Source organism: Haemorhous mexicanus, chromosome 20 (assembly GCF_027477595.1).
Source record: "Haemorhous mexicanus isolate bHaeMex1 chromosome 20, bHaeMex1.pri, whole genome shotgun sequence".
Lineage (NCBI taxonomy): Eukaryota > Metazoa > Chordata > Aves > Passeriformes > Fringillidae > Haemorhous > Haemorhous mexicanus.
The window spans coordinates 735,065-748,327 of record NC_082360.1 but is presented as its reverse complement, the minus strand read 5'-3'; the positions used below and the strand labels follow the sequence as shown (position 1 = coordinate 748,327).

Genomic DNA, 13,263 nt, shown 5'->3' with positions numbered 1-13,263 from the left:
GCACAGGACGAGTCAGCCTTTGTGGGACCTCTGGCCCCTGCTGCCATCCCCTGGTCAGTGCCATCGGAGTCCCTCGGTGACATGGGGGAACAGCCGTGCTTCCACTCGGATCCAGCACTGGGTAACCCCCTGTGCTCGCAGGTTCAGCAGGAAATCCTCCTGCACCTGCCCTGCACGCCGGGGACCAGCCGGCTCTCCGGATGCTGCCCACGTGTTTCCAGCACGTTTGGGCATCAAAGGAAAGCACTGGTCCTGGTAGGAGCAGCAGGATTTATGCCTTTGGTGCAGTTTGTCTCGAGGGAAGTGATTGCAGAAGAGACACTGAGCACCGAGATGCTCCAGAAGGAGAGAACGTACCTGCGGGCTCCTCGGCGCTGCTGGCGGCCGTGGTGGGCGGAGCAGCCGGGATCTCTGCGGGACAGCCGGGCAGCACGGGACAGACAGGGGACAAAGGAGAGGAGCGGTTATTGCCAACCCAGAGAGCCTGCTCCCTGCCCACGCTGCAGCCTCCCCTCCCCGCCCTGGCTGCCAGCGAGAGCCCCCAGACCAGTTCAGGGGAACCGGGGAACCAGGCGTCCCTCAAAGCTGTCACGAAGGGGGTTTTAACAAAAAACCCCAAAAAATCTGGCTTCTGGCTGCGTGCTGCTGACCAGCCCCTGTGGCTGCTGTCACTGCCTGTCCCTGGGCTGTCCCCTCCAGCTGCTGTCACCAGCTCGGAGGCAGTGCTGGCACTCCCCTGGTGAGAGGCAGGGTGCAGGTACAGCTCTGCAGCTCTGCTGGGGCGCAAAGGGTGCCTCCCACATTTAAAGGAAACACAAACACATCTGGCACCAATTCCCTGGTCCCTGGCTCTGATTTGGGAGCTGAAAGATGGGCTTTGCAGAGCTGAAAGCCCATCATGCTCTGGGGATTTGTTCCCAGGCCTGGCTGTGTTTGCTGGGAGGATGGACTGTGGATGGATGGAGGGAGCTGCACGGTCCCAGCTGTGCAGGGTGCTCCCCTTGGATGTCCTTCCTGCATTCAGGGCACGGTCCCAGCTGTGCAGGGTGCTCCCCTTGGATGTCCCTCCTGCATTCAGGGCACGGTCCCAGCTGTGCAGGGTGCTCCCCTTGGATGTCCTTCCTGCATTCAGGGCACGGTGCTGGCATTTCCCTGCATTCCTGGGAATCCTGGGGGGGAACACCCCGAGATGCACGGAACACCCACCAAGGCAGGGCTTGCTGGGGGTGTGGCAGCAGCTCCTAGGGCTGCAGCCCAATCAGCACCAGGTGATTTTTGGGGTGGCTCACCTTCGTGCCATTAAACACAGCGCAAGCCACAGTGCATGGCCAGGCAGCACTGGGAGCCAGCACAGCCACGCCACAGCTGGGCTGGGGGTGCTCATGCCAGGCCTGACACAGACCCAGGGTGTTTTTTTCATGGCTACAAGTCTCTGGGAACAGGGAATTACCAGCAGTGGTAAATCAGAGAGTGACTGTGCCCAGCCCCAAACCCTGGATGGGCCATGTTGAAATCCTGGGCCTGTCTTTATTTAGTGCCATGAATCCTGAGGGAGCTGATGCAAGGAACAATTTGCTCTCTGATTTCCCCTGGCCCTGGGGAATGATTCATGATAAACCTTTGTGCACACTTGCTGCAGAGCAGACTGGAGCCACGGCTGGAGGTCTTGGGGACAACGAGCCTCTGCTTTGGGCTCTTGCTGTCCCATTGCAACACGGGGAAAAATGAATCTCAAGTGGCCCCAAACCACCCTGGAGTGTGTCTTTTCTCCAGCAGGAGAAGGTGGAGAAAGGGTCTCTGCCCCAGAATTTGGCAATGGCCGTGCTGGGGGGGCAATGGTGTGGGAGCAGACTGTGGGTCCCCAACAGAGGCTGCAAGCTTTTAACCTTCACTTTTCTTGGTGGGCCTTTTTCTCCTTTTGGCAGCAGGGAATTGCCCCTTAGGGGAGCAGTTCCTCCTTCCCATCCCATCCCATGCCAGGCACACTAATTTTGATGCTTTGTTTCGTTAGGGGAGATGATGTCCCACAAGGAGCATGAGCCACTGGAAGATCCAACAGCAGCAAACCCCCCAGGCAGCAGAGAGGGGCACAGGACTGAACCCCTCCTTCCCAGGCACTGAGAGCTCACAGGGGCTGAGGGGATCCAGGTGTTGGCAGAGCAGAGGCTGCCATGGAGGCGTTTTGGGAGCTGTACCTGCCCTGAGAAGGCGAATTGGAAAGCAAACCCAAGGAAGCCAAGGGCAAACCCACCCATGGGAGGGCTGTGGGAGTGCAAGAGCCCCTTCAGCAACCCAGGGGTTCTCAGCTGGAAACTCCATCAAAGGAGCAGCTCCTCTGGTCTGAGCTCTGTGCCAGTGCAGCACAGCCTGATTTTGGAGAGAAGAACCTGTGTGTAGTGATCTGCTTTAGCATCCTGCCCTGATGTGGCACCCTGAATAAATGTGCTCCTGGGGCACCTCTGTTCCATGCAGCAAAATGGAATTCCCAGCGAACCTGGCTGTAGATGCACTCACAGAACCTCCCAAGGAGGCAGGAGAGCTGCTGGAAGCTGCTGTGGGTTTTGGACCACGTTTGGGCAGAGCAGAGGGGTCCCCAGGCAGCCAGCCCCCCCCCGAGCGCTGTGGGGCTCGGCAGCCCCCCCCCGGGCAGAGGCTCCGGCAGCTTTTTAAGGGTTAAAGTCTGTACTCCACAGAAAGGAAGAAGATCCACCTACTTATGCAGGGGGCGATGGGGGAGCGGCTCTGCTGGTAGCCCTTGGCGCAGCGGTTGCAGGTGATGCCGGTGACGCCGTCCTTGCAGGGACACTGGCCCGTGGTCTGGTTGCAGGTCTGGCCGGCGGCACCCACGGGGTGACAGTCGCACTCTGCGGGGGACACACGGCACCAGGGTCAGGGGAGGGCACAGCGGGCACGGGTGGCGGTGTGGCATCGGCGGGGAGCGGGGCAGCTCCCCCGGCACCGCTCCATCCTCTCTGCCCTCCGGCAAACCCCCGGGATGAGCCGGACCAGAGCTGGCGTTTGGCACAGGGGCTGGGGGACAGCGCTGGAGAGGGGGTGGCCCTGTCACAGCCCCGCTGCGGGGACAGAAGTGCAGCCAGGATGACAGATCCTGGGGGGCAGCGTGGGGGTGCATCCCACGGGCAAAGTGCCCACCCCATCGGTGCTGAGATCGGGAGTCTGCGGGATCTAAAGGCAGGGGAGCAGCGCCACTGCCCCCACCCAGCAGCCCCGAACCGCCGGGGGCGGTGGCAGGGCTGGTACAGAGGTACAAACCCAGCAGGGTTCCACCGCCCCTCAGCTCAGGCAGGAAGCAATCGCTCGGGAATTCATTCCACGCGCACTCCAAGAAAAATCAAAGCAGTCCTTTCAGAGCCCTTCCCGCTGAGCAGCATCCCTGGCAGCTGGCACTGCGGGCACAGGAAGGAAATGCCCTTGTGGGATGCAGGCGGGCTGAGGACCTGCTGTTCCCGGCCAGATGGATGCAGCCTTGACGGCAGAGCCGGGCAGATGTGAAGGGTTTGGCAGGGGATGTAAATACTGCACTTGAAAACATTCACCATCTCATTTCCCACAGTGGGACTTCACCGGCACAGCTGTTTGGGGGGGGGAAAGATTTTAAAAAAGGCAAAAAGAAGAAAAGCCAAAAAAAAAAAAAAAAAAGGGGGGGAAATAAAAGCATCAGAGCATCAGAGCTTGTTATCATCCCAGCTCCAAAAGGATTACTGCCTCGCACATTTGTTAACAGCCCTGATTTCTAAGAGCTGCGAGCGCCGTGCCAGACTGTGGGCTGCCCCTGCTGAGCCATGGCAGGGACAGGCAGGCAGGCAGGAAACTTTCCTTTTCTTCTGCAGCATCCCCGGGAAGGAGCCAGCCAAATCCCTCCCTGGGGAGCACTGATCCTGCTCTCCTCCTGCCCCTCAGGGGAGCTGCCTGCCAGGAGCAGGGGCTGGGGGAAGCCTGTCCCCCTGCCTGGGCCCTGGAGGTGGCTGCACTGGGACAGGGTGAGTGTCCCCAAGGGCACCAGGGGGTTCACACCACTCCCAAGAGGGCTTTTCCTGGACCCTGCACCCCCCTGGCCCCCCAAACACCCTAAATGTGCCTCATCTGGGGACAGCAGAGCACATCCCATGCTGGTTTTGGGTTTCCAAGCATTGGTGTTGGCTGCAGGCTCCCTCGAGGCCAGCCCAGTGTGATCCTGCACCAGCAGCCCCCAGTGTGACCTCACTGGGCAGCATCCATGGTTTGGATGGTGCCTGGAGCACCCCTGCTCTGGGATGTCCAGCTTCTCCCTGGGGACATCCAGAGCTCCAAACTGCCACCAGCCCTCACCCCAGAGGTCCTGGGTGGGCAGAGACAGAGCCTTGCCAAAACCCGATGATTTTTCACATGAGAGGGAAAGAAACCCCTCAAGAAACCATCAAAGCCTTTGCTCCCTTCGCCCTGTTTACCTAACACTTCTGATTTGGGGTTTTTGATTAAAAGTCTCTCTCTCCCCCCTGCCCTGAGCTCCCACTGGGAAACGACTCCTTGCAAACCTGCCCACAGCAGAAATCTCCTTTTCTAAAGCTAATTTAGATTGGAAACGTTTTAGTGGGAAGTCAGCGTGGCTGGTGATGAGCAGAGGGATGCTGAGGTGGGAAAACCCTCACCCTGCAGCCCCAAGGGATGGCTCGGGCAATGCTGGGGGAGAGGAAATAAAACCACATGAAGTGAAGGCTTGAAGGAGGAACGGGAGAGAAAAGAGTCAAAGAAGAGCAGAGAGTCAGGAGTTAAGACAAAACCAAGCAAACCAGGGAAGGGTTACCCAAGGAGAGGCAAAGGGCAGGAGGATGGGGAGAGCAGCCTCATGGTCCAGGCGTTCCCTCGGGGCTGCTCCAGGCTGAGCCCATCCTGTGAGGAGCCCCCGGGTGAGCAGATCGCCCTCATTTCAGTGGGACTGCCCGGGGAAAAGAGGGAAAAGGGGGAAAAGAGGGAAAAGAGGGAAAAGAGGGAAAAGAGGGAAAAGAGGGAAAAGAGGGCAAGAAGCCCTGGTGATGAGTAAGATCACCAGGCTCTTGAGGCCGGGCTGAGAGCACAGAGCACTCTTTGGGCAGCACAGAAATCAATCAATCAATCAATCGAATTTCTGCTTCCTTCCCTCATGAGGCAGTGGCTCGGCCAGCTTGCCCAGAGCTGCCAGGTTATTTTCAGAGCAGAATCTCCCTGAGGTTGTCTCCTCTCGCCCCAGGCCGGGCTCTGTGAGGGCTCTGATGTCCCCACGTGTGATGTGATGTGCCCAGGGCTGCAGAGGGCACGAGTGGCAGAGGGTCGGGGACCAGGATTTCACCGGAATGAGATCCCGGCGATCTCTGCCACACCGAGGGGAAGATCCTCTCCGGGTGACGGGACGGGCTCTGTGTCACCTGTGTCACCTGTCCCCAGCGTGCCCTGGGCCCAGCCCGCCGTGCCAGGTCTGTTCCCCAGCTCCGGGAAGCAGGGCGCTCAGCGCTGCCGGCGGGGGAGGCAGGAGGGGCTCTCGCCGGGTCTGCAGATGGGATTTGCCGTCCCTGTCCTCGAGAAACTGAACCAGCGCCAGCAATTAGGAGCAATTAAAGGTAATTTACAGTTCCCCGGCCACTGAAAACACTTGCAGCCAGCAATTACAGGCTCTTCTCCTTCCCCAGCCACGGAGGGCCGGGCTGCTGGTGCTTGATGCTGATTTTCCCCATCCGGTTCAAATTCCTTTGGGCTGTGGCCCCGAAGTGAGGGAAGTGTGCACCAGGATGCCAGCGGGGGGGGGATCGCTGCAAACGCCCCTTTGGCATCGCCGCTGCCTTTCCGATGGGCACCCTGGCACTCACAGAACACGTTCGCATTCCTGAGCTCCCCTGGCTTTCATCCCTGACCTTCCCTGGGTGCAGCGATTTGTGGATTTGTTCACCACCCTCCGAGGTGCAGAAATTCAGCCGCGCCCTGGGGGCACCGGGGCGGAGGGCAGCTCTGCGAGCAGGACAGGAAAGTGTCCGGGACATCCCGGAGATGATGAGGAGGATGACGCGGGGTTTTCCTCATGCCTTGCTTGAAAGGATCACTCCACAGAGGGTACGGTGAGATGGGAGAGAGCAAACGGGAGTGATGCAGGAGCAAGAAAAATGCCCACAGAGCATCGAGGGGAGGGAAACAACTCTCAGGATTTCGGTTTTTCAGAAAACATTTAAGAAAAATTTACGCTGAGTGTCTGTGGCAGAGATGACCAGGAATTCCTAGTGAAAAATGAGGTTATTTTCTGCTTGAAAACATGGCTGCGGAGGAGCAAACAAGGAGCAGGATTCTGTGGGGAGGCTTTAACGGGCAATGGGGGCAGCAGTGGGGGTGCCTCTGCTCCCAGAAGCTGAATTCCCTATACAATACCCATCAGGAAAGCAGGGAGCTGAGAGCACTCCCAGGTGAGCACCTTGAGCCTGGCTGCTCCAGATGTGAGGAGACCACGGCGCTCTGTGCGAGACGGACCCAAAGCGGCCGAGTGGATGAGGGGACAGCAGCCAAAATCCGGAGTGCAGGAGGAGGCATAATTGGAAGAGGGAACAGGATGGCTCATCCACGCTGAAGGGTCCCAATTAACTGCATCCACTCCAGGAAAAGATCTGGGACTCAATGAAACATCTGGCTGATTGCAGCAGAGCTCAGAAGAGCCACAAGATGGGAGGCTGTGCTGTGAAAGGGGGAGAGAGAAACTCTGAATTCATATCAGGGCACTATAGAAATCAATAGCACGTCCTCAGCTGGGAGCTGCAGTGAAAGGCACGGAGAGCACCCACGGAAAAGATTCGGAACGCCTTGCCAAGAGACGGTGGAGGGCTGCCAAGCAATGCACAGCGCCGGGAAGGTCAGACAGGTGCTCCTCTTCACTGGTCCTTCAAGCCCAGCAACAAAGGGACATTGAGGGCGTTGAAAAGGCAACCTTTTCAACCTTTTCAGCGATAAAAGGAAACGCTGCTTTGCACCGCACGTAATTAACTCGTAGAACTCCTGCTACGAGACACCATGGCAAGGGCCCAACAGGATTAGATAGGGCTCTGAAAGAGAACATCTGTAGTTACATTAGCTGGGATTAATATATATACGGATATAAGCACTGCCAGGCAGCTCCTCAGCGCCTGCAGCCAGGAGATTTCCCCCGGGGCCAGGCTCTGCCCAACTGGCTGCCGTGGGCTTTTATAGCTCTGTCTGGAGCCTCCAAATCAGTCCCGATTTTCTGTACAAACCTGTTGAGGCAGAGCATCGCCCGCCCCAGCCCAGCCAGTGACACCTTTCAGCTCAGGTTTGGGGCTAAAAACACCTGGAAGGATCTTGGGGCCGTGCTTGGGATAAAGAAACCCCACGGTTTTTCAGTTCAGGTGGTTGAACTTGCTGAGATGGTTCTGCCCCACTGAAGGTTGACAAATAGCAGGACAAAAATGCAAATATTTTCTCCCCCCCAGTGTTCGGGCGGAGGTATTCCCAGCCGCTAATCCTGCCCCGCACACGTGTGGGGAAAGGTAAACAGAGGGATAAATCCCCAGGCTCAGCTCCCCTCAAGTGTGACCTTTATGGAGAAGGTCTGAAAAGATCTGCATTTTTGGAGAATTAGCATCTTCCTGTTTTCGGGGAAGCTGCTTCCTTGGGAGCTTTTCAGAGTGATGAAAAACCCTTTGCCCAGACAAGAAAAAAGGCTGGATTTGCCAGGGTGTCCAGATTTCCTCTTGTCACCCTGGATGTGCCAGGATCACAAACCTCACAGGGCTCCAGATCCAGCCTCTGGACTGAGCAGGAACCCAAAAAAGCATTAAACTGGGAAAAAGCCCTTAATTTGCAATAATCAGTGATGAAGGCTCCTGTGTTCAGAACTCACACTCAGTCTGAAGCACAAATTCAATCCCAGGTAGCCAATGGGCCTTAGGTGCACATTTATATTTAACCAGGCTTTAAAATGCTTTTCCAGAATCATGGCCAAAAATTGCTTCCCTTTGGTTGTTTCCCTTCTTTCCTCCAAAGACTTCAACGGGAGAAAAAAAAAATGTGGCTACAGAAAACTTCTGCTGGAAAAAATCACAACAAACCCAGGTTTGTTGTCAAAATGTCAAAACAAATTCAATTTAAATTCTCCTGTTGCCTCAACAACGCGTCCTGATGCAGCAAACATGTCTCGCTTAACCTTGTGGTTTAGCATTTAGAGGGGTGGTTCTGGCATTATTACTTAAGTGAGGTTTTTTTGTTGTTGAGTTGTTTTTTTCCTGCTCCACTGTCTTTAGGGGCTCAGGTACTTGAAATCCTGCTCCATCTGAACACATCTTCCCAGGGAACTCAAGGTGTGAGAATTCCTGGAGTGTTCCCTGTAGCTGAAATCCATCCCAGAGGTGACCTTGACGTGGTCCCAAGGAGGACAGGATGTTTTCACAGCTTTTCTTTGGCTCCTGTCTTTGGGAAATCAATTCAAAACAAGCAGAGCTCCTTCCTTTGGGTACCTATCCCGGTCATTTGTCCGCGGACGAGGGAAGCCTGAGGCGAGCCTGTGCACCTGAGCGCTGCGGAGAGCTTTGTGCTGGCTCTGGGGACCTCCCGTGGGGACGGGAGAGCCCGCGGGCACTGCCAGAGCATCCCCAGCACGGGCAGCACGTCCTGCAAATCCCACGGATTTATGGGGAAGCGAAGCTGGAATTGGGTGTGCACCCACCCAGTCTGGCCCCAGCTGGTTTGCAAAGCACGAGCAGGGGTGGAAATGTCTCTGTGCTGACTCTGAATACCCATAATGACTTTAAATATTAACCACTAACTGCTCGGCCGTGAGCTCCTCAGCCTGTCTGCACACTGGGAGCTGCGTTTAGCCCTCCAAAGGATCATGTTCGTGCTCGGTGTCCCTCAGCACATTCTCCTGGAGATTTAAAGGTTTCTTGCCAGCAGAACATGAATTCCTCCTTTTATTGGGCAGAGCCAAACAATCTCTGGGTGTCTCCTTCTGTCCCTGTCCCGCGCCACTTCTCAGGGCTCTCCCGTTTCCCCTCCTGGGCTGGCACTCGGGGGAGCCAAGGGCTTTGGTGCTCTGCAGTTTGGGCCAAATTTCACAGATCAGACCTTGGCTTTGTCTTCTCCATAACAAGAAACAGACGGGGCCACAAAGCCTCCACTGAGCCGGAGTCGCTGCTAATCCGGAGGGGCCTTGGAACCCCGACTATAAATCCACTTTTTGGGCAGGGGCACCGTGGGCAGGCATTAGTGACACACACAATGGCACAATTATGGCAGCACTCCCTCAAATGCTGGAAAATTCCCTCGTTCCAAAATTGTTAAAACTTCCCCTGTCCACTGAGAGCTCCACTTCCCACGTGATTCCAGCAGGGCTGGAGGAGCTGCCAAGGATGCTGAGATGAAGCTTTGGGGTGTCCTTCACCCCACTTTGCTGGAAAAACTTGGGGTTTATCGTGGAGATGTGATCCCTTTGATTTTTCCACCAAAAATGTCAGAGCTGCAGGGGCAGCTCAGGCCAGGCCAAGAGCAGCAGCTCAGTGGGGCACGGTGGCCTCGTGGACCTAAGGCAAAGCCCAGCTCCCCCTGCCCTCCTGGAAGGTGTTGCATGAGGAGGAGTGGGTTGGGAATGCTGTTATTGAAGGGAAAAAAAGAGAGGCAAAGTTTTTCTCTTCCTGATGTGTTTTTAGCCTGGCTCTGGAGGAAACGAGGTTCCTACAAGCGCATTCTCCCTCTAATAATAAAAATCAAATCTGGCAGCGGAGCAGAAGTCGGAGATAATGAGGTTGCCACAAGGCTCGGAAAGGAGGCAGTGGGGAAGGTGAGGGAGAAACTGGAAAAGCTCTGCAGAAAAGGATCCTTTTGGTGTGCACAGCCCCCATGGGACAACAAAGCCTCCACAGTGGGGAGGGTCCCCAACACCCCAAGAGCAGGGAGAAATCCCAGTGGGAGCTCCTGGGGCACAAATCCCAGCCCCTCGTTTGTGATGCTCTGAGAAGCATCTGTTTAACTGGAAAAGAAATCCTTTCCTACCAGAAAAAAAACCCTTTTCACTTTAGAACACTGAAAACCCGAGTGTGGGGATGAGCAGGGCCGAGCTTGGGTTTAATTCTCAGGATCTGAGAGCCTGAAGCACTTTCCACTCCTGAGAACTGTTCTGAAGCAGGAAATTATCTCCATTATTGGAAAACATTCATGGGGAAGGCAAATTATTCATTTTCTTTCCTCTGTCTGGTGGATATGGAAAGGTCTGGCTTTGCAAGTGAATTTAGCAACTTTTGTCCTTAGTTTGAGACCAGCAATGGAGAGCTGGGGTTTAGTCTGGTTTTATTTTCTTAATAGGGTGCAAATTCCCCTCTATTGTGTCACCACTTCTGACGAACCACATCCCAACCTGCCCTCCAGGATTGCTCCTGGATGTTTCTCTGCTGGAAATCCAAACCCAAACCCCAGTTTGGAAGTTGGCCGGCCCCCAGTTCATCCAGTAAACTCCTGCTGGGCACCAGCATTGCCAGGATGTGATTTTTCAGGAATGCAGGGCAGGCTCTGGTCCGGGAATCAATGCTGTCTACATTTTCCTATTGAGCTGGGCCATCCACATGTCTGCCATGGACTCAGGACTCAGCTGGGAGCTGTGTCTCTCCTCTGAAGGTGCTGAGCTGGTTTCCAGGTGGCAATGGAGATTCCAGCTCCTTCTGAGCAGCCTCCTCCATCTCCTCATGGATTCTGCAGTGTCCTGCCCTGAATTCCACAGCTCAGCAAACTCTGCCCACTCTGCCTCACACGGAGGCAGCTGCCTAATTTGATGTGTCTGCTCATCCATCATTAAAATGTGGATTTTAATGGATTTTTAAAAGCTGGCATGGGCAGGGAGATGCCTTGTGTTGAGCTTGAGTCTTACTTGAACAAAAAATCACTGCTTTTCCGTGGTTTCATTCTACAAACTCAGAACAGTGTAGGAGTCTCAGTAATGCTCGTGTCCCTTCTTTTCTCTGGGATCCTTCCAGCCCTGGTGGGTGAGCGGTGCAGCTCTGCCCTGGGCTGTGGCAGTGCCATGGAGGAGGTGACACTTGGTGGCACTTGAGCCACCCGTCCTTCCCCAGGACATTCCCACAACGACCTGTGAGCATGGACAGCTTAAAGCTGCATTTCCAGAACCTTCTCTGATGGTCTGTGTGTGTCTGGGGCTGTGATGACAAGCTGTAGATGCAGAAGCCATAAATCAGCTCTCAGGGCTTGCAATAATACTGATATAAGGAATTATGGGGCCGTGGGGAAGGGTGACTCAGGCACAGCCACTGACAAATGCAGGATGGAAATGCAACAAGAAAATCATTCTTGTGGCAGTGCAGGAGAATCTCCACAGTCCTGGGGAGAAACTGAAGTCTGTGCTTGGCAGATCAATGCCTGGAAAGTTTGGAATTTCTCCAGGGATGTGATTCCTCAGAGGTGACCAAGCCCTGACACAAGAGCCCAACCCAAGCCCTGCCAGCACCACGGGCTGGCTCCTCTCTCTTCTCAACAGTAGCTCCAGCTGGAATCCAAAGAGGAGCAAAAGGAGGAGAGGAAGGGAAGCAGGTTTGGCCATTAAGGACAACTCCCAGGGGTGAATTCCTGGAAAGTATTGCCTTGGAGCTTGCCTTAAAACCACAGCTGAGCTGGACCAGAGATGGGCATCAAAATGAGGCAGCTCTGGAGAGGGGAGCATCTCCCTCAGGCTGCATTTCAACCCCTCCTGAGGTGACCCCAAGGGCAGAGCTGTGCTGGTCCCAGCAGGGTCCTGCAGTGAGGAAAGGCTGGGGACAGAGCCCTGCAGGAGCCCCCACTGCTGGCCCTGGAGCCCTGGTGCAGGGATCCAGCCAGGCCACCCCAATGTCTCTGGCACGCTTCAGCTGTGAGCTTGTCTGCCCCACCCAGGTGTGGATTGGGGACAGGGGACATCTCCAAGGCTGGAGGCATGCTGACCATGACTGGAACCATGGGCAGACTGGTGTCCCTATGCTACACCAGGACACCAGCAGTGGGACACCTCCGGTGGCAGTGGCACCGTTCTCAGGCTCTGCTCTGGTGGCAGTGGCACCAGACTCTGCTCTGGTGGCAGTGGCACCATTCTCAGGCTTTGCTCTGGTGGCAGTGCCACCCTTCTCAGACCCTGCTGTCTGCCGTGGGTGTTCCCCCTGGCACCTCCCGTGCCCCAGCTTGCCAGCGGGACCCAGCAGCAGGAGCAGAGAGGATCCATCTCCCCTGGCCCAGCCTCCAGGGAGTGAGCTCCCAGCTCTAAGCTGGTCACGCAGCTCCCTCTATAGTCACTGGAGAGAGACGGGGACTGGTGCCACTGTCCCTGTCACCCGGGGCTCTGCTCGGCTCTCCCAAAGCCAAAGGCGTTTGGGTTCTGCCTCACTCAATGTCTGCGACTGGGTGGGGAAAATCCCTTGATGTGCACCCATGAAATCAAGGACCGGAGGCTGAGCCCATGGGGACAGCTCTCACCTCCCTCTGCTCCAGCCCAAACTGCCTCCAAAATGCAAATGTCAACTCTTGACCCTTGGTGGGTGCAGGCCAGGACGGGCAGGGAGGCTGGGAGTGCTTTTTGGGGCTTGCACAAGGCATGAAATCCTGCAGCACAGCTGGAAAGCTCCCCAGGCTGCAGCAGCACCAGGCACACAGACAATCCCATTTCCTCCCGAAAGACTGAGCCCTGATGAATGTGACCTCTCCAGGTGCCAAATCCTGCCCCTGCACGAGGGGTTTGTGCTGGCAGCCTCAGCACAAGTGCATTCAGAGCACGTCTCGTTTGTCATCTTTTCATCAAAAAGTGTGCAAAGCCTCTCCCCGAAGCGCAGAGCTGTTTTACAGCCAGGCCATAAAACCCTGCAGACTCTCCACTCCAATGGAATTACATTAGTGCCAATAATCTGGCAAATATCAGGAGGGAGTTTAATCAAAAGAACCAACAGCAGGGCCCTGATTTACAGCGGCCCATGACAGAGCGGGGTGGACGAGGTTTGCAGGACCCAGATGTGGAATTTCACTTGCAACATCATTTGGAGCAGAGGGAAAGCAGAAGGAGCTGAAGCAGGGCTTCAGCGTGCTGGGAACTCTTGGTGATTTCTCAAAAACCAGGGAGAAAAGAGGAACAATTCATCCTTGTCTGAATCTGAAAAATGAACATGGAAATTTCTTTCACCCCGAGTTTCGCTGCTGCTCGGCACAGCCCCCGCACCAGGGGTGTGCCCAGGACGGGGGTGGGATGTGTCTGCCAGGACAAAGGCGTCCTGCTCC

General features: G+C 55.8%; 1 protein-coding gene across 1 annotated transcript in view; it reads right to left on the bottom strand.

Annotated features, from left to right (window-relative positions):
• The window catches only part of NTN1 (netrin 1), an 83,082-nt gene that overhangs the window by 19,324 nt on the left and 50,495 nt on the right, over positions 1–13,263 (bottom strand). The window contains exons 3-4 of the mRNA XM_059864072.1: positions 2,715–2,864; positions 358–411 (exon numbers count right to left, since the gene is read on the bottom strand). Coding sequence (XP_059720055.1) covers positions 358–411; positions 2,715–2,864 — 204 coding nt within the window. The remainder of the gene's footprint in view (positions 1–357; positions 412–2,714; positions 2,865–13,263) is intronic.